At 37.1% G+C, this 21,731-nt stretch overlaps 2 protein-coding genes across 2 annotated transcripts; one reads left to right on the top strand and one right to left on the bottom strand.

The window, feature by feature from the left end:
* Positions 1–279: 279 nt before the first annotated feature.
* On the top strand, positions 280–7,431 carry LOC132630666 (acetyl-coenzyme A carboxylase carboxyl transferase subunit alpha, chloroplastic). The gene is made up of 12 exons (XM_060346221.1): positions 280–472; positions 2,117–2,468; positions 2,574–2,648; positions 3,481–3,588; positions 3,720–3,880; positions 3,988–4,102; positions 4,179–4,333; positions 5,136–5,187; positions 5,271–5,339; positions 5,730–5,807; positions 5,883–6,996; positions 7,080–7,431. Exons 2-11 carry the CDS (start codon positions 2,127–2,129, stop codon positions 6,993–6,995), a joined length of 2,268 nt encoding a protein of 755 aa, XP_060202204.1. The 5' UTR covers positions 280–472; positions 2,117–2,126; the 3' UTR covers position 6,996; positions 7,080–7,431.
* A 1,465-nt stretch (positions 7,432–8,896) lies between these two features.
* Positions 8,897–10,841, bottom strand: LOC132630667 (steroid 5-alpha-reductase DET2). The gene is made up of 2 exons (XM_060346222.1): positions 10,323–10,841; positions 8,897–9,453 (listed from the first exon to the last, which is right to left on the bottom strand). The coding sequence occupies exons 1-2, from the start codon at positions 10,713–10,715 to the stop codon at positions 9,067–9,069; spliced, it is 780 nt and encodes a 259-aa protein (XP_060202205.1). The 5' UTR covers positions 10,716–10,841; the 3' UTR covers positions 8,897–9,066.
* Positions 10,842–21,731: the final 10,890 nt, after the last annotated feature.

Raw genomic sequence — 21,731 nt, forward strand, 5'->3', positions numbered from 1 at the left:
TATCTGGTTCGATGAAATGGAGGTCTGTCACACATTCACACCATCTTTTATTTCTGGTGTACTCGTTTTTTATTTAAGTAATAATAATTGAGAAGACATCATCTTAAAAAAGAAAAAAAAATACTTTTATTTCTGGTGTACTCGTTTTTTATTTAAGTAATAATAATTGAGAAGACATCATCTTAAAAAAGAAAAAAAAAATAACAAATAGTAGGTTTTTTATTATTCTACACTCTCCCCATTTTGCCCTTTCCCTTTTCCTCTTCCGCATAAGAAGTATCGAAAACTCGAAATCAAAAACACTCATAAGCTTGCTTCTTCTACATAGCTTTTATCTGTACACACTGATTTTTTCTTTCTTTTTTCGACGATCTTCTCGATGCTCTTTGTTCCATAAAACTACTAATATCTCTCTGCTGAGTCTTCTCCTCATCCAATTCTCAGATCTCTCTATTCTGTCCTCTCATTCTCGGTTTGTTTTCTTGCATTTGATCGTTGATTTTTTATTTAATTTGACTGTATAGCGTTGATTTCATTTAATTAATTCACTAATCTAATGTTAGCGTGGTTGCGCGGTGCTCTATTTCGTAATGTTCATGCAATTTTTTTTTTTCGTTTGTTTGTGTTTGTTCACCTATTTGAGCTTAGCATAGCCGGTTCTAGTGTAAAAATAGTCAAATTTGAACGAATCCTTGTTAATTTGATTGATTTTAGCTGTATAGCTTTGATTTCATTTAATTAGTTCGCTAATCTAATGTTAGCGTGGTGCTCTATTCCTTAATGGTCATGCTATTAAATTTCTATTTTTTTTTCGTTTTTTTTTGGTTTTAGCTTAGCATAGCTTTGATTTTAGCTATAGACTTGTGATTTCGTAATATTAATTCACTAATCTAACGTTAGCGTGATGCTTTATTTCGTAATGTTCATGCAATTAATTTTTTTTTCCGTTTGTTCATATTTGTGGACCTATGTGAGCTTAGAATAGTTGGTTCTAGTGTGAAAAGATTCAAACTTTGATGAATCGTTGATTATCGGTTTAATTTGGTTGATTTTAGCTGTATATCTTTGATTTGATTTAATTAATTCACTAATCTTGTTAGCGTGATGCTTTATTTTGTAATGTTCATGCAATTAATTTGTTTTTTCTCGTTTGTTTGTATTTGTGGACCTATGTGAGCTTAGAATAGTTGGTTCTAGTGTGAAAAGATTCAAACTTTGATGAATCGTTGATTATCGGTTTAATTTGATTGATTTTAGATGTATAGCTTTGTTTTTATTTAACAAATTCACTAATCTAATGTTATTGTGGTGCTCTATTTCGTATTCATGCAATTAAATTTCTTGCTTTTTGACGGTTGTTTGTATTTGTGCACCTATTTGAGCTAAGCATAGTCGGTTTCACTGTAAAAATAGTCAAATTTGAATGAATCCTTGCCATCCTTCTATTAAAGAATATCATGCTATTGTTTTAACAGTATTCGATGAAATGTGCCTGAATAGAACTGAATGGATATAGAGGATGCATAAAGTGGATACTCAACTAGCTTTAGATTGAGTTATAGTTGATTAGGTGACTGAGTGATTGATTGATTGGTTGGTTCTTGTGTTGATATGGATCCATTTTATGTTATGGAACAGTACAGGTTACCTCGAGAATGCTGATCCTTGATGTTTATGTTATGGAACAGTTCCAGTTACCTCGAAAGTGCTGATCTTTGATGTTTCTGTTATTTTGGTGTTTATGTGTGAATGTTATTTATTAGGTATCTGTTGTTGCAATCTCTAGCTCGTACACGGTAACCGTTGGTTTTTGGTTCAATAACCGTATATAGTTCGATTTTGAGTTTTATTGCCTGAAGGGTGCTTACAAATTAAATCTTCGATTAGCATCTGTATATGCTTCTATGCATAGATAGGTGACAGGTCTAACTATGCTTAGTGAAATTTGTGTTTGTTAGTTTCGTGTACGCTTTGAAGTAGCCAATTGAAATGTGGACTTTGATTTGAAGCTAATTGATTTCACAAACATGTCATTGAAGGGCTATAATCTTTTAGATTCTTAATTTGTGAACTTTCCCCTCTTTACATGAAATTGATTAGGTTAACCTATTCGCAGAAACTGGAGTATGGCCTCAACTTCACATCCTCCTGTGGCCTTCAGTGGAAGTTTGGCCTCTAAAACTTCGGCTTCAGACCTTCTTCGTAGTTCAAGAAATGGTGTTTGTGGTGTGCCACTGAAAGCCTTAGGGAAAGCACGATTGGATTCTAAAAAGAGAGTTTATACCGTCTCTGCAAAGGTCAGAAAGGTAAAGAAGCATGAATACCCCTGGTCAGAGGATCCTGACCTTAATGTCAAGGGTGGAGTCCTCAGTCATTTATCACCTTTCAAGCCATTGAAAGAAAAGCCAAAGCCGGTGACATTGGATTTTGAGAAACCTCTTATGGATCTGCAGAAAAAAATCATTGATGTAAGGTTTCATGACCTAATGCCATATTTCTTGTCTCAAGATTATCTCTTGCATCAACATAAAATATCGAAAATTTTGTCAGTTGTAACTGTTTCTCGAATGCAGGTCCAAAAGATGGCAAATGAAACTGGGTTGGATTTCAGTGATCAAATTATCTCACTCGAGAACAAATATCAACAGGTTTGAAGGACTAAAATGGCCTCCACTAATTAAAGAATGATCCTATTGGTTTTTGGTTGCTTGGTGTACTTCTTTAATTAAGAAAGTTACTACTGGAAGTGTGTTCTAGCCTTCCAGGGGTTTCCACAATCTTCTTTTTAGACTTCCTTTTCGGATTATTTTGAATATCAGCATTAATACCAGGAGAAAGTATTGGTAGTTTCATCCTCACATTAAGAAAATTTGGACTGTACTTTGCTATTTTGTGAAAAATGCTATACATGAATAAAAGTATTTTAAGGTAATCATTATCAAAGAAAAAGGAAGAACAAAATGTGGTCAGCCCTCTCCTATTTTAATTAGAAAAATTTGTTGCATTACATAAATTGCTAAGAAAATGTGTCTTCATCCATGTACATATTACCATGTGTGGAGAAACTAATGCTGGTCCTTTAATGAATTCCCTTCCAAGTGCATCATCATCATTTAGTGCTCTGTAAAGGGTGTATATTTTTCATGCTAGGGGTAGCTTAAAAAGACTACAAGAGCAATCTAGGAAGGTCACAGGGAAATCATAAGATCCCGTTCTCTAATAAGATCCCGTTCTCTAATAAAGAATTATAATTTGCAATATTTTGTGATAAATTTTCCTACTGTTTGATTTTGTGTTGGATACTTGGATAAAGGATAGAAAGTATTCGTGTTTGCAACACTTGCCTTTTATTCTTTGATGATGTTTGTACAAAGTTATGTAGTTGAGACCAATTTATTAGCTCTAGCCTCGAAGGTCAACATTATCTTAGCTAAAATATAATGTTGCTTGTAATGCTGACATCTTTACTGTCCTTTTCAGGCTCTAAAAGATCTATACACGCATCTGACTCCAATACAAAGAGTGAATATTGCAAGGCATCCTAACAGGCCGACTTTCCTTGATCATATATTTAATATAACTGAGAAGGTCAAGTAAATTCAATGACTCTATTTCTTATCAATAAACTTAAAATTGCACTCTGTTTCTGTTCTCTTTCCCATATGGTAATCACTATTGGAAATTCTAACAATGTAAAATTGTGATTGCGTAACTTGCAGTTTGTGGAGCTTCATGGCGACCGAGCTGGGTATGACGATCCTGCCATTGTCACTGGCCTTGGCACAATAAATGGTAGAAGTTATATGTTCATGGGTCATCAAAAAGGACGAAACACAAAGGAGAACATACAGCGTAACTTTGGGATGCCTACACCCCATGGGTATGTGTGGTTCCGTTATGTTCGAGATTGGAATATTTTTCAGTTTGAATCCACCCCTTTTTAGTATGTGAGCCTACAATAGTAAGAAAAGAATACTTGTTAAACAGTTATAGGAAGGCTCTGCGTATGATGTACTATGCTGATCATCACGGATTCCCGATTATCACTTTCATTGACACACCAGGGGCATATGCTGACCTCAAATCAGAGGAACTAGGCCAAGTATGTACACAACTTTGCTGAAACATGCTTTTTCCCCATTGATTAGTGCTAACTGAATAGTTTGTATTGCATGCAGGGGGAAGCCATAGCTCATAATCTGAGGACTATGTTTGGTTTGAAAGTACCAATTATTTCAATTGTTATGGGAGAAGGGGGTTCTGGTGGAGCTCTGGCTATTGGTTGTGCTAATAAATTGTTAATGCTTGAAAATGCTGTCTTCTATGTTGCCAGGTGCTAAAACTGTTGACTTTTACTATGAACAAATATTGTTATATGATATAATTTTGAGATGGATGTAGATACATCTATATACTTCTTGTAGACTAAATATGTGGTGAATGGCCATCATCCTGTCCTTTATAATCATAAGCTCTCAAGAAACTATCCTATCAATTTTATAGTTTCAGCTTCTCTACTCTATCTGCCAGACAGAGTTACCCAGTATCTGTGCTGGTGTGAGGTTGGTGGGAGGTAGCAGGTACCCGGTGGAATAGTCGAGGTGTGCGCAAGTTGGCTCAGGCACCATCGTTATCCAAAAAAAAAAAAAGAATAAATAAATAAAATATAAAATTATAGTTTTCGCTTTTCTTCAATTTTGAAGGTGGTAGGCTATGTCTGCTTCCGAAACAAATTTAATACTTCAACTAGTATCTATAAAGCACCCGATAACCAATACTTGAAAAACGTAATCTCTGTTTGGTTTGTTGTAATGCTGAACCATTGATTCTGTATTCCTCATGTTCTTAATCTTTGTGGACTACACAACCTTATTTCAAATCAATAAGCTCTGTGGAAAAAAAAAAACTGGGAGGGCAATCTTCTTTCCGGCAATATAACTATTAAAAAGGGCAATACAGTTAGTGAATATCTTGATGTAATGCGTCCTTAATCCTTAAATCAGATTCTTTTGGGACCTTTCTTTTGTATATTTTGATTTACCTGCTCAGACCCACCTGTCTGTATGCTATTCTTGAATGTCATAGTAAATAGTGATGTATGCTTACCATTCTCAATTCTCACTTGTAATTCACAGCCCAGAAGCATGTGCAGCAATTTTATGGAAGACCGCAAAAGCTTCTCCCAAGGTTGCTATAGTTAAAATTTGAAGTGTTAATCAAGAAAAGCTGCAAAAATTATTCTGAGTATGCTTCATTTCATTTCATTTCAGGCAGCTGAGAAACTCAAGATAACTGCCACCGAGCTGTGCAAGCTTCAAATTGCCGATGGTTACATCCCTGTAATACTACTTTACTGCCTAAATTACATCATTGCCGTATCTGCCTAATTGATCAAAATCTTATTCTTCTTTATTACTTGCATATTTTTCCAATTAGCTATCAGATTTAAAAGGCAAAAAAAAAAAAAAAAAAAAAAAAAAAGGGAAGAAAGAAAGAAGAAAATGTCAATTTCTCATCTGTGAGTTGTCTTCAGTTTTTGACCCTTGCAGTCTCTCCTAGGGAAGTCATAATTGATGTTTCATAATCTCTGAATAACCATATTGCTTATTATCTGCCTTGCCACTATTCATTGAGAGTTGGTAATTTTGGGTGAATGTATGTCATTTGAGACATCTCAAAAGAGTGATTCACTTTTATGTGTGGTAAATAAATGATTTATCGTGTTGCAGGAGCCTCTTGGTGGTGCACACGCTGATCCATATTGGACTTCACAGCAGATAAAAATTGCAATTGAAGAATCAATGGATGTAAGTACATCAAGATCTCTGTATCCAGAAATTGTACTTTCAGAAAAGTTGCTAAAACACAATCCATCTTTGTAGGAACTTACGAAAATGGACACCCAAGAGTTGTTAAGGCACAGGATGCTTAAGTTCCGAAAACTCGGTGGCTTCCAGGAGGGAATTCCCATTGATCCAAAAAGGAAGGTTAACATGAAAAAGAAAGAAGAACCTCTTCTTCCAGCTGGGATTCCCGATGTGGAGTTAATGGATGAGGTTGAAAAATTAAAGAAAGAGATCCTGAAAGCAAAGGAATCGTCTGGGAAGATCCCAGAGTCAGGCCTGAATGATATGATAGAAAAGTTAAGAAGAGAAATTGATTTTGAATTTTCTGAGGCTGCTAAAGCTTTAGGTTTGGAGGAAAAATTTGTCATGGCGCGAGAAGAATTTGCAAAAACAAGGAACTCTAACGACCAGTCAATGCATCCTGTTCTGAAGGAAAAGCTTGACCAGCTTAAGGACGAATTCAACAGAAACATTTCTGCTGCTCCAAATTATCCTAGCCTAAAGAATAAGCTTGAGATGTTACAAGAAATGTCTAAAGCCCAGAAGCTCTCAGAGAAAAATAGCAAGGTAAACAAATTGAAGGAGGAGATCAATAAGAGGTTAAAGGAAACCATGAATCGCCCTGATTTGAAGGAGAAGATTGATAAATTGAAGGCTGAAATCGAGAGTACTGGCGTATCAACAGCTATGGATCTAGACCAGGGGCTAAAGGAGAAAATTGTGCAACTGAAAGATGAAGTGGAGACAGAATTTGCTGGCGTTTTTGAATCTCTAGGTTTGAATGTCAACTCAGCATCACTTCCTGATGCCAAGAGAAAAATTGATGAATTTAACAATGAAATTACAACGGTTATGGAAGACGTAGTGAGCTCCACAGATTTGAAAAACAAGATTGAATTGTTAAAGATGGAGGTAGCGAAGGCTGGAAAGACAGCAGATGCAGAATCAAAAGCAAAAATTCAGGCTTTAGAACAGAAAATAAAGCAGAGTCTCGCAGAGGCTATGAGTTTCCCCGAATTGAAGGAGAAACACGAGAAGCTGAAGGCAGAGATCGTGGAAACCGTTGAATCTCCTGAAGGTTCTAACGGAAGTTTGCTTCCTAAATCAGAAGTAGAAGCTAATGTAGATGCAAACCGCAGCTTTGCCTGATGTGAGTTTGTACAATTTCTCCTCATTTCTTGATTTCTTTCGCTGTTTCACCATATGATTGAATAACTCTGGAACTCTTTGCAGTTCAACCATGATGCAGGTTAGCTACTAGCTTTTGCAAAAGACAAATCCGTGAAACTACACCAGCATGCAAAAGATGGAGCCTTTTTCTTCGTGGTGCACTCAATTTGCACTTCTTTTCTCGGACTAGGCTCTGCTACAATTTTTTCTGGATTTTTGTTTTGTGTTTCTTTAGAATAATTAATATTTGTTTTAAGAGTTTAAGTTAGATTGAACTGTTCCTTTAATGGACATTTTTAGCAACGAAATACTGTATAAATTATGTGTCTGGAGAGAAGGTTAGAACATGCTGCAAAATACCTACCGGTTGAGTTTTCATAATTTGATGAAGTGATAAATGTTATCTTTGATCCGATATTTCTTTTTTTTGATGTCGGAATAGATTTTGCTCAAATATTTAAACAATCACGAGAGCAACACTAACTTTGGGCAAAATTCCCGACTGCTCAAGTAAAAAATACTGTCCTGGAGTTCGGTATTTGTACATGTTAAACTCCATAGCAATGTCTTTATTTTATTTTATTTCTTCTTTTGCTTTTGAATTTTTTTAATTGCATCTCCAATTTTAACTCTCCTAAAGCTGTCGAAGCTTGTTCTCCTTTTCTATCCCCTCTCTATCCTCGTCAATGGTTACAAATTAAAACTCACAAAGATTAAGTGTGTAGTTAAAAGAAGAATTGAATTCAATAGTCGTCATGCTTTCGTGGCATATCATACAATTAACTGACTCATGTAGACTACTGATGAAGCCCTTTGTTTGTCTACTTCAGTGTACTTTTCGTAGTACACCAATTCAACTCTAAGAAGCACAAGATCGTGATGTATAATTTCTATCATGATGTATAATTTCTCTTTCTCCATGTACTAATTTTTGTAAGACATTATAGAGCAATAGCGCAGCGGAAAAAGAGTGGCGTATAACGGAGTCGTTGGAGTTATAGTCGGCGTTATTTTCCAATTCCGGTGAGTCTTCTAAGCACTCAACCTCACTTTTAGATGGGGTGGAATTTAGAGAACATTTGTGCTTAGGCACCCAAACCCGTTTGTTTCACTTTTATACTGTTCTACCATCAAGAACAATTACTTGACCGGATTTTAAATGGGCAGCGGTTTCACTTTGGGCAGCAGTTTCAGACATGGAAGGAAGTTTCAACTGATCCCAAAAATAAGGACCATCTGACACATGTTCATTTTGAACGTGAACTTACAATTTTAGCATGGAAAATTTGGTAGCACACAAAATGCAGTTCTAAGAAGCACAACAGTTTGTATAAACTTTATAAGGATAACCAAGGCTTTGTGGTTAACATCTAGTAAATGTGAAGAGATTAAGTCTTATTCCAAAACATTGGCTATGTTAAGTGCTGGAAACTAAAGTCCAGATGAGTAATTGTCCCATTATTACTGTTAAATGTTTTTTGAGTGAAAACAAAATCAGCAGTAGTTCAATACATCACATCCATGCTTTGGAGCTCTGATGGTAATTGGGGAATAACATCAGCTAAATCTGTGCCAGTAGCTGTGATAATACAAAGGATGCCAGCGTTTTCCAAAATAATTGAGTGCAAAACGTCTGTAGGTGACATTTTAAGTCCGCCATATCGAATTTGGACGTATGATAAAATGAGTTTATCCAACAATTGAACTTGCAATGCCCAACACTAATGCAACCGTCCAAACATCACTATTGCACTCTCTACCATTGAACTTTCGTTTTATTTTAGTTTAGAGCTCGACAAGGAAGAGTTATTTTATGGTCAATTACAAATACGATTTTAGTTATACGACTTTTTCCACAGCAGATTAACGAGAATAACACAGAACAGTGAACACATGAAAATCTTTGTAAAGTTATTGTCTTATGCTCAAATTGAATCAAAGATTAGAGAAGGCTCCTATGTCAAATATCAAAGTAAACCACATAGACATATGGTCCAAGAACAATAACATTCACAGAAGCCATTACATTGCATATCTACTCCTAAAAAACTTAATACAAGAATGGAATAACAGCTTTTCTTTTCCTAGGATAATCTTCTCCAAATTTCTGCAAATACCATTCATGATTAAAACGAGCTCTAGGTACCAAATTAGCAAAAGTATACAGAAAAAACCCAAACCCAGCCCAAGACCAAGTCATCAAAGCCCAACCCAACCATTCAACTATCTCACCCAAATAATTAGGACAACTCACATATTCAAAAAGCCCACCTTTTGGTATCTTATATCCACCACCTTCACTCTTCAAGCCTACCAACACCTTATCAGCCCAAACATTCATCACCATACCGCTAGCAAAAACCGCCAATCCACCGGAAAACCGGATCCAAAACCACTCATTAGAATCATAATCAGCATAATGAGACACCCATCTAGCCTGAAACATAAGCATTCAATAAATTAAAGGGATTTTTACAAGAAAATATACAACCCAACATAATATATTACACCTACATAGGCCATATTTTTAGCTTACTTCAATTTATGGAACACACTTTTCTTTTTAGTCTGTCCCCAAAAGAATGTCATCATCCTATATTTACAATTAATTTAAGTTTATGTGATGATTTACAACCACACAAATATTTAAGATCTATTTTGGATCACAAATTTCAAAAAAAATCCTTTCTTTCTTAAACTCCATGTTAAGTCACATGGTGTCACATAAATTGGTACCGGAGGGAGTAATTTTTTTTTTTTTGGCAACAATGTTCATACATACGATATACAAACATTATACACATACGGTAAACGATGTGTCCACCTTGTATAAAAGTACTCCCTCCCTCCCATTTCATATGAAAGTGTTTGACTTGACATGAAGTTCAAGAAATAAAGAAAGACTTTTGAACAAACAATAGAAATTTATGTGACTAAAATCATTTCATTAGAGTTAAAAAGGTAAATTTAATGCTGAATTGTTAATAAATATAAAAAGTACATTCTATTTTGGACAAAACAAAAAGAAAAGAGCGTCGTATAATTTGGAACGGGGTGAGTATTATATAATATCAACAGTGTATACTAGTGTATAAAAGGTGTTTATACACTAAATTGGTAACAAAATTAAAATATGGCTCCAAGCGTGTAAATATTTTCTCCCAATATACACAGAGCGTAATTTTCCCTAGATTAAACCCAAAGGCAATCAACACAACACTCGCCGGAAAATAATTCTTGATTTTCCGGCGACAGGCAGTGAAGTAGATTTTTAGTGGGAAAAGTAAGGGAGAAATGAGGGGATACCTGCACATAAGCATTCAAGAGATTAAACCCAAAAGCCATCAGCGCAACACTCACCGGAAAACCATTCTTGATTTTCCGGCGATATGCAGTTTTGTAGAGTTTTAGTGGGTAAATAATGGTACGATTTGTGTAATGAAAAAGGTAAGGTGAAATGAGGATAAAGGATAATGGGTTGTTGTAATTTTTACCAAAAGGGAATAAGACAAGTGTGAGCCAAAGTGTTGGACTTTCCATTAGAAACCAAGCTAATGGTGGTGATATGGTGGGTCCCCAACCAGGGCGATGGTGTTTACCATAAGGGGCAGCGAGGAATTGACAAGCAAGGAAAGTTGGTGGTCCGATTAGGAAGAGAGAAAGGAGACTATAGTGGTAAAGTTTTTGATCCGAGAACATGGTGGATTTGATCTGATATTTAGGATTTTGAGAATTTGGAATTGTTGTCAACTTCGACTACTCAGTCCAAATGGTGCTTTATAGAGAGGATGAGATCGCTGACTTTGATATGGTTGCACAGTCATATCTATCATACAACATCACCTCTTAATATCACTAAAGTTTTTTCGGAATCGATTTTACGTTTATTACGCTTCTTACTTTTAGCAACAATAATCGTCTTTATAATAATATATTTTTTTTGTAAAATTATTCTTCTATAACAGCTATATTTTTTTTGGATAATATAATAATTAATCATCCTTATATAAGAATCTCGAATATTAACAATAATAGATCTAGAAATTTTGGTCAAATATTTAATATTTTAATACATTATTTATGATATGAATATATATTTCCATCACTAAAGATTTTCCATACAAAATGTTAAGCTTAAGATTTGACTTAGATTTTTTAAATGTCAATATTGTTATAAATGTATTACAACCATTCACTATAACAACTAAATAGTTTCAGAGCTAACGATGTTGTTATACGGAGATTTGCCGGTAGTACGAGGGATCTAGAGTTTTGCATTTATAAGTTGAGAAAAGGGTCATATTTGCCCCTTTGCAATTGAAAAAAGTTTAATATTACCCTCCGTTATACTATCAATCCATACATACTTCTAATCTATATTATATTAAAGGCACGAAAGACCTTGGAAATGTTGATTGAACTTTTTGTCCTTCGTTAAAAGACTCAACAACAGACAAAATTGTTATTTACTATTTTTCGCAAATGATTATAAAATTGTATTTTTAATATTTCACCTAATAATGCCATATGAGTTCTTCCAAAATAAAAACTACATTTATGTAAACTCTTTCCATAATTGAATTGCACAAAATTACTACTAGCATGTAATTATGAGTATTTTACTCCATGTAGGATTAGTATCTTGAAACTCTTTCCATATTTGAATTGCAGAAACTTATTACTAGTGTGTAATTATGAGTATTTTACTCCATTAAGCATCACTTGTGATAATGATTTATGTTAATTCTGCAGCTTGTCCAAGAGTTTAGAGCGGTGACGTTAGAGACGAAAAAGATGAGTAGCATTTAATACTTTGAGATCAACTGGGAGTTAGGTGTGACTAAGATTACAAGGAATGGATCTTCGTATGCCTACAATTTTCGTTAAATCAATTACGTTAGATCAATATTTTTACTATTTGAAAATAGAATTATTATTGGAAAATTATAATTAAAGTTAAATATTTAAAATTAGAATAAGCTGATATTGAGAATTTAATAAACAAAGAACAATTTATTTCCTTTAATTTTGGTACTTGGATAGTTCTAAAAAACTGTATGTTTATAAAAGTTTGTGTGGGTGTTTTTTTTTTTCAGGGAAAAAATTTGTGTTAGCTTTTATGAGAACCTCACCTCTTGGCTGTTTTACGTTTTAAGAAAACAACTTCTGTATTTTCAGGAAACAATTACAAAAAAAAAAAAAAAAATCAAATTCCAACAACACTTCACTTGACTAAATTTTTGATATATTGGAAAAGAAGTTCGTAAAGTATTTATCTCACTCTATCGAATCCACACGTGATGACAATCTTAATGATACGGGACTACCAACGGTACTGTGAAAGACCATTATTGATTTTGGTTCAGTCACATAATAATATTTGTATTAAAAGAATATTTATATATCAATTACAAAATACAGTATGCAAATTAACAATAAGTATGATTCACACCTCATCTGTTAAAATTATGAATTCACCTCTAATCCTAAATTCTGGTAGAAGTGGGTTGTGGGTTATTAAAATTCATGTATTATGATCGCAAAGGCCCTTAGCGAAATGTCGTTCGCCTTTTTTACCCTTAAATAAATTTCGCATAAGACAAAATTTTGAATTAATAATTTTCCAATATTTAACTAAAAATAAGTATGAATATTTTTTTTTATTATTTAGGACTTCAAAATTAACCAAATTTAATAATTTTCCTAATATTTAGTCTTCTTTTAGGTGTCGGACTTCTGCGTTTTATGCAAAATCTTACCGCAGTGTTTCTTTCCTAAAAAAACTGATTAATGTACCGACCTCTTAGGGTGGGAATCTGTGGTCAATTCCTTTTTGGTTAAGCCACAATCTTCATAAATCATATAAAATTAATAATAGTAAGAAATCCAACGTTGAAACTAAACAAAATATGGCTAAATAAGAAAATCATCGGTGGTGAATGATATTAGAAATAAAGGAAAATCGATTATAGTATAATGTTATATGTCAAATTGGTAAAATAACAAGAACGAAATAGTAGAATATAAAATATATTCTAAATGAATTATCATTATTTTTTTTTACTCTTATTCTAACAAATTAATCTGTCAATATTCTTTAGATATTAAGTTATTTCACTACTAAATAAACATGAATCAGCGGGAAAGTTAAACATTAAAATTCATCATAAATGCTATTTATCGACGGATCTTAATGCATCTGGTTTATATAGTTGACTTCCAAATGGACTACTAATAGCATGGAATTATTTTAATTAAAATTACCCTTTTAAACTCACTTTGTTAAATGACAACGGAATCCGTAACCGTAACTCTTCGGGTGCGTACAGATTAAATACCGCTTCTATATAATAAGATAAGGCAAGACTCGTGCAATGAGCTCGACCCATGCTGTTGTAGACAGGGTCCTATTTAAACTCACAACAAGTCAAATTTCCTCATCACTGTTGATAAATTACCACACTTTCTTTAGCTTATCACATTACAAAAGCTTGATAATGTCGATAAAACTAAAAAAATATTATTATTTCCTAATGGCCAAATACATAGGCAGGCTCAAAAGTTGCCACAAAATTTCATTTCTGCGTCTTAACTGACACTTGTACCTATTAGACACGTAAAGCATATTCAAATTATTCCTATTTACGCAGAGGTGGCACAAGGAGTGAGTTTCACTCAAGATTCGGCGCGTGAATGAATAATTGAAGTGTATCTTTTTTCATCTTCTTCTCTTCTTTGAGCTGACAGTCTATTGAAAATAATTTCTCATTGAAGTGTCGCTTGCGTTACTTCATTTCCATATCGCTTTGAATCTCTTAGCCGTATCTGACCTCTTTTTATGTTTTTATTGAGTCGAGGGTCTCTCGGAAACAGCCATCCTACCTTGGTAGGAGTAAGGTCTGCGTACACTCTACCCTCCCCAGACCCCACGTTGTGGGATTTCACTGGGTTGTTGTTGTTGTTGTTGTAGGGATAAAATCTGTGTACACTCTATTCTTTCCTGACCCACTTGTAAAATTACATGGAGTATGTTATTTATGTTGTGCTTTCCTTTGTCGCCTGAATTAGTCAACATTTCACATTTTTAAGCTCCTCACAAATTTTCTCCTTAATATATGCCCTTGATAGTATTCTTCTCCATAAAACTTACTCCTATAAAATTTAAACATCTTAAAAACTATACACAAACGAAAATAAAATGTTGAAACCACCGACTGCTTAGTCTGGCAGCCCCCACCAAGGCACCAACCTCCCCTGCTTTGTCCTCCACTTCATCCTCAACAAAAATTTCATCAATGCCAGCTCCATGTGCTATTTTCTTCAATTTCCTCATCAGGGATGTGGACAATGATATTTTATTAAATTTAAATTCGCAAGAAATTTAAATTATATTAAATTCAAAATATATTAGTCCAAATAAATATTATGGGCTAATATGATTGACTTAATTACTTAAGTCCATTAAATATGAATTTGACTAATGATCCAATTTCGTTGGGCTAATCCATTAATTTGGGCTATAAATAATGAGCCCACATTGCTGAGCCCAAGATGTCATCTTCCTAGAGGCCCACTTTGGTGCCACGTGTCAAATGACGTGGCACGCCAAGTCAAACGAAGGAGCCAATAGGATCATGCCATGTGTCAAAATGATGCAGCATGCCTAGTCAAATCAAAGGCCATTGAAGATACGCCACGTGTACAAATGACATGTTCCGGCCAATCAAATATCGACATGTCAGCTTAAATCTGATTGGTCGAAAGAAGTCTGTCCTTATCACAACTCCTCCATCCTACAACTATAAATAGGGGTCTCATAATTCAGAAAAAGGACAAAAATTCTAACAAGAAGCAAGAAAGAGCTCGTGGATCAAACGCTGCGGATTTCTCTACAAGCTAAAAGCATTCAAGTATTTCTCTAGAAGTTCTAGAGATCTAGACGAAGATTCAAGATCAAGCTTCAAGCCCTTGAATCCAAGTACAAGTTCAAGATCAAGACCACCAGATTCAAGATCAAGCTCAAAAGCCCTTGAATTCAAGTATAAGTCAAGATCAAATCCATCAAGTTCAAGATCAAGCTCAAAAGCCCTTGAAATTATTGTTGAAAAGACGAATCATAGGAATAATAGAGATTGTAACACTCATATTCTGAAATCAAATAAAAAGATTGTTGCGACATTTTCCTGTCTTGATTATTATTTTCTCGACGCGAATTTTATTGTCTACAAATTCTGGCACGCCCAGTGGGACAATCTCTACCTCTCATCTCAACTTTTCAATCATCAAAGTTTAACAACATCGAGATGACTTCAGAGAAGATCAACTCCAAATCAATTTCCTCCAAGGTCGCTAGCTCCAAGTTCTCTGCTGATGTGGAAAGCATCCTCGACATTACCTTTGGTAGCATTGGACCAGTTACGAGGAGCAAAGCAAGCATGTTGGGACAACAAGCACTCCAAGTCTCATCCGTAACAACTCCTGTTTTTGGATCTTCATCTCCTAAAGGAGCGAGATCCTCTACTGATGCATTGGAGGAAGGAAGCAACATTGCTGAAAAGATTAAGAAGACTTTAGCCCTACTTGATCTCGCTGGATCCAAGAACTCTGCTATGAAGGAAGATGATGATACTTCAAGTGACGGATCCTCTCCACTCACACCACATGAAGTAGGCCAGTCAAAGATCAACTTATGCGATAATCCATGCTATTCTCCAACATCCCCAACAATCATGCAAGCAATGGTAACCAACGCTTCATCAATGGAGGAGACACTGGCAAATTTGGCAAAGGTGATTGATGGCTTGGCCAAGCATGTGCAAAATCAAGACGCTCGGATTGAGAAGTTGATGGACAAGATGGATGGATTAATGGAAGGAGAATCCAGCCACGCACCTGGGAAGGGTCCAGAAGTACAAGAGACTGAACCTCGTGCAAAGCAAGTACCACCTACCAAGGAAATTCCTATTTCTTCTGAAGGAATGATTCCGCTTGACCGACTAAAGGAGTTCATCGAAGGTACTATCAAGGATAAGTACGAAGTTGCTGCCAAGTCTTCGTTTACTTACGGAAAGCCGTACACTACAAGAATTGATAGCTTCAAGATGCCTGCCGGTTATCAACCTCCCAAATTTCAACAATTTGAAGGCAAGGGAAATCCAAAGCAACATGTTGCACATTTTGTTGAAACATGTAACAACGCTGGGACTTATGGAGACTATCTTGTCAAGCAGTTCGTCCGCTCTCTCAAGGGGAATGCCTTCGACTGGTACACTGATCTCGAGCCTAATTCTATCGATAGTTGGGAGCAACTAGAGCAGGAGTTCCTCAATCGCTTTTATAGCACAAGGCGTACCGTGAGCATGGTCGAGCTTACAAGCACTCGCCAGAGGAAGGGCGAACCAGTTATCGATTTCATCAACCGATGGAGAAATGCGAGTCTAAACTGCAAAGATAGGCTCAGCGAAGCTTCTGCGATAGAGATGTGTATCCAAGGAATGCATTGGGGGCTTCACTACATATTGCAAGGAATTAAGCCAAAGTCTTTTGAAGAACTAGCTACTCGTGCTCATGACATGGAGTTGAGCATGAGCATGTCTTCCATTGGGAATGAAGGAATGCCTGTCTACGACCCTCGCAAAGGAAAGGACAAGCAGGAACCCAAGAAATGGAGCAAGTTCGTCCCTAAGAGTGATAATAAAGAATCCATGAACGTCAACGACGCGCCTATAAATTTTACTACGAAGGTGAGCAAGAAGCAAAGTATGAAAGCAACTTCCTTCCAAGACAACAAAAGCCGAAAGTCTACCTTGAAGGAGATGCAAGAAAGAGAATACCCCTTCCTGGATTCTGATGTCCCTGAAATTTTTTGATGAACTGATTGAGTTGAAGCTCACTGAGTTACCAGAGATGAAGCGGCCCAATGAAGCTGGAAGAACAAACGACCCAAACTATTGCAAGTATCATCGACTTGTGGGTCACCCTCTTGAGAAGTGCTTTGTCTTCAAGGACAAAGTTATGCAGTTGGCTAATGAAAACAAGATTCTGCTTGATGATGAGAAGGCAAGTTCGAATCAGGTCTCTATCACCTTTGGCTCTTTCGATTCGGTCCAGATATACAGCTTTGAAGAACATGAGAGAGGACCATTGAAGGAAGATAGAACCCAAGTTGATAAAGCCAATGATGAAGGTTGGATTCTGGTGACTAGGCAGAGACGCTGTAAAACAAGTCCACGAAAAGAATCATCTAAACAACCAACAAGGAAAAGGATGGTTAGAAGACCAAGGAAGCAGAAATCAGTTGAGCGTCCGAGGAAAGCAAAAGTGGAGGAGAAATACCACCAAGAACCACGACGTCCTGTGACTTTGGGGGAATTCCTACCAAGCTGGTTCCACAATAAGACTGCTCGAGACAACATTGAGGCATCATGCTTCAATACTGATAAAGAGGAAGCAAATGATGAAAACGTATCAACATTGTCTCTGTCATCATCTGAAAAGCCTGTTGAATCTTCTTCGAAAGAGGTACACACATGTGATACAAGAATCACATTCACAGATGACGATCTTCTACTTGGTGAAACACTACATAATCGCCCATTGTATATGGTGGGTTATGCCCTCGAGAAGAGGATAAACAGAATATTGATAGATGATGGATCTGGAGTTAACATTCTTCCTATTCGTACAATGAAGGAACTTGGCATCACAACTGAAGAACTTTCTGAAAGCCGCTTGATGATACAAGGGTTCAATCAAGGGGGGCAACGAGCCATAGGTGCTGTCAAAGTAGATATCACCATCGAAGATTTGCGATCAAGTGCATGGATGCATGTCATCGACGCGAAGACTTCGTATAATATGTTGCTTGGCAGGCCATGGATACACGAGAACAAAGTTGTCCCATCCTCCTACTATCAGTGTTTGAAGTATCTCGAAGGCAGGGTCGAAAAGAAGATAGTTGCTGATGATAAGCCATTTACTGAAGCAGAGTCACACTTCGTCGATGCGAAGTTCTACTTGAAGAACTACATGGTGAGAGAAGTAAAAGTCGATGACATCGCAACAACCAAGAGTGATAAGATTGCAACTGAAAGAGCTGATGAGACTATTGGAAAAGTTGAAGTTGGTGCTGAGGTGTCGCACTCCAGTCCCAATAAAGGGAACACCGTGTCTTTGAAAAAGAAGAAGACAACCCCCGTGCTCTGCTATGTCCCAAAGTTGAAGAAAAAGGAAGGTCAACCATCTGAAGCTCAAGAAAATACGCTAGGAGGGCTAACTCTTCCCATCAGACGAATTGATGCGATATATTTGTCCTCAAAGTTACTTGGAGACTTCGTGGCTCAGAATCCGCCACAAAATATGGCACTCCCTACAAAACGTACAAATGAAGGCTTTGATCCAAATGCTTACAAGTTATTTGTCAAGGCTGGGTACAACCCCAACGAGCCATCAAAGTTAGGGAAACTTCCATCAGAAGCTAGCAGGATACAATCACGTGAAGGTCTGGGATACAAACAACCTCCGCCAGTTCGCATATCCATAAGAAGGGCAAGTATCAACTACATCACTGTGGAAGATGAGTCTGTTGCTTCCAACAAAAGGCCTTCAGTGTTTGATCGTCTTGGAAAGTCGGCCACAAAAGCATCTGTATTTGAGAGATTAGGGCCGTTAAAACTGAAGAAGAAAAGGAAGAACAAGTTCCACAGAGATTATCAAAGCGTGAAAACGCTTGCTTTGCCTGGAACCCAGAGGGATATACAAAGTTTGATTCCTTCTAGAATGAGACGACAAACAAAGCTTGTGGTTTCATGTGGGGAGGTGCTAAAAGCAAAGTCTCACACTGTAGTGTATACCAATGAGCGTGACGAAGATGAGGAGAGTGTAGGTTCTTCATATCATATTACTGTACAAAGTGATCAAGATACTTCATTTCAGATAGAGGTTGCCAAGAAGTTGGAGGACATCTCCTCGTGTTACTATATATCTTTCAATGATGGCGATCCTCGAGAGGATGAAGATGCCAGAGATGCTCCTCCAGAACTTGAAGAAGGGGTGAAGACTACAGTAGACTCTTTGAAAGAAGTTAATCTTGGTACTGATGAAGACCCAAGGCCCACCTAGCTAAGTGCTTTTCTAACGGGTGATGAAGAAGACACTTACATGGAAATACTCAAAGAATATAGGGATGTTTTTGCTTGGAGTTATAAAGAGATGCTTGGATTAGATCCCAAAGTAGCAGTTCATCATCTGGCGGTCAAGAATGGTGCCCGTCCTGTTAAGCAGGCCCAAAGGTATTTCAGACCAGATTTGGTTCCTTCAATCGAAAATGAAGTCAACAAACTCATTGAAGCTGGCTTTATTCGTGAAGTTAAATATCCTACATGGATTTCGAGTATCGTTCCCGTAAAAAATAAGACTGGCCAAATTCGAGTTTGTGTTGACTTCAGGGATCTTAACAACGCATGCCCTAAAGATGATTTCCCGCTTCCCATCCCAGAATTGATGATTGATGCTACCACTGGTTACGAGGCGATGTCTTTCATGGACAGTTCATCCGGCTATAACCAAATTCACATGACACCAAAAGATGAAGAGCTTACTGCATTTCGTACACCCAAGGGTATTTATTGTTACAAAGTGATGCCTTTCGGTTTGAAAAATGCTGGTGCCACATATCAAAGGGCTATGCAGAATATCTTTGATGATTTGCTCCACAAAAATGTTGAATGTTATGTGGATGACTTGGTGGTAAAATCAAGAAAGAGGAGCGACCACTTGCAAGACCTGAGGATGGTGTTCGAGCGACTTCGGAGGTATCAACTTCGAATGAATCCATTGAAATGTGCCTTTGGAGTTACTTCTGGAAAATTCCTTGGTTTCATTGTTCGACATCGAGGAATCGAAATTGATCAAGCCAAAGTTGATGCGATTTTGAAAATGCCCGAGCCTCGAAATATTCATGAGTTAAAAAGTCTGCAAGGGAAGCTAGCTTATATTAGGAGATTCATTTCGAATTTAGCTGGGAGGTGTCAACCATTCAGTCGTCTCATGAAGAAGGGCGCCCCTTTCAAGTGGGACGAAGCATGTACTAATGCCTTCGAGAATATCAAGTCATATTTAATGAAGCCTCCAGTTCTAGTAGCCCCTGTACCTGGAAAACCATTGATACTGTACATTTCAGCACAAGAAAGGTCGGTTGGAGCGTTGTTGGCCCAAGAGAATAGCGAAGGGAAAGAAAATTCTCTTTACTACTTGAGCAGAATGATGACACCTAATGAGCTGAATTACACGCCAATTGAAAAGTTGTGTTTGGTACTAGTCTTCTCGATTCAAAAGCTGAAACACTACTTTCAAGCTCATAGTGTTAACCTCATTTCCAGAGCAAATCCCATCAAGTTTGTGATGTCAAAACCAGTCCTCAGTGATCGACTAGCAAGGTGGTACCTCCAGTTTCAACAATTTGAAATTACATACATCCCTCAAAAGGCTGTAAAAGGACAGGCATTGGCAGACTTCCTAGCAGATCACCCGATACCTGATGACTGGGAGCTAACCGATGAACTTCCCGACGAAGATGCAATGGTCGTTGAAATTCTACCTCCGTGGAAAATGTATTTTGATGGTGCTGCACAACGTGATAGAGCTGGTGCTGGTGTGGTGTTTGTTACTCCACAGGGAGAAGTTCTACCATACTCCTTTACTTTGACACAACGTTGCTCCAACAATGTCGCTGAATATCAAGCACTAATACTTGGACTTGAAATGGCCGTCGACATGAAACAGTTGCACTTGCAAGTCTTTGGTGACTCTCAGTTGGTGATCAATCAACTCTTGGGAAGCTACGAAGTCAAAAAGCCTGAATTACTCCCCTATCATGGTTATGCTCAGAAATTGATAGGATGGCTTGGTGATGTGACTCTTCAGCATGTTCCTAGGAGGGAAAATAAGAAAGCCGATGCTTTAGCTGCTCTAGCTTCAGCGCTTACTCTGCCAGATCAAACACAAGTGACTATCTGTCAAAAATGGGTAGTACCTCCGTCAAATGAGGATGAAGGCGCGGAAAGTGAGCTTGAGCATCTCGTAGCTGTTTCTGAAGCTGCAAAGGAAGACTGGCGACAACCCATCATTGACTACTTAAGTTATGGGATACTGCCAGAAAACTCAAGAAGAAGAACTGAGATTCGTCGTCGTACACCTCGATTCCTTTACTATAAGGATACCTTATATAGAAGATCTTTTGAGGGGATACTCTTGCGATGTTTGGGGGAGGATGAAACAGTCCAAGCTTTGCAAGAAGCACATTCAGGAGTATGTGGATCACATCAATCTGGACCAAAGCTCCACTTCCACATAAAAAGGATGGGATATTATTGGCCAACGATGGTGAAAGATTGCTTGGACTATGCTCGAAGATGCAAGGCTTGTCAGTTTCATGCGAATTTTATACATCAGCCGCCTGAAGCATTACACCCGACCATCGCATCTTGGCCATTTGACGCTTGGGGGTTGGATGTCGTTGGTCCATTGCCGAAATCTTCTGGTGGACACTTGTACATCTTGGCTGCAACTGATTACTTCTCAAAATGGGCCGAAGCTGTCGCTCTTAAAGAAGTGAAGAAGGAGAATGTTGCGAACTTCATCCGAGTAAACATCATCTACCGCTTCGGCATTCCTCGTTATATAATAACGGACAATGGCAAGCCATTTGATAACAAA

The sequence above is a fragment of the Lycium barbarum genome, chromosome 3 (assembly GCF_019175385.1).
Source record: "Lycium barbarum isolate Lr01 chromosome 3, ASM1917538v2, whole genome shotgun sequence".
In the NCBI taxonomy this organism is placed as follows: domain Eukaryota; kingdom Viridiplantae; phylum Streptophyta; class Magnoliopsida; order Solanales; family Solanaceae; genus Lycium; species Lycium barbarum.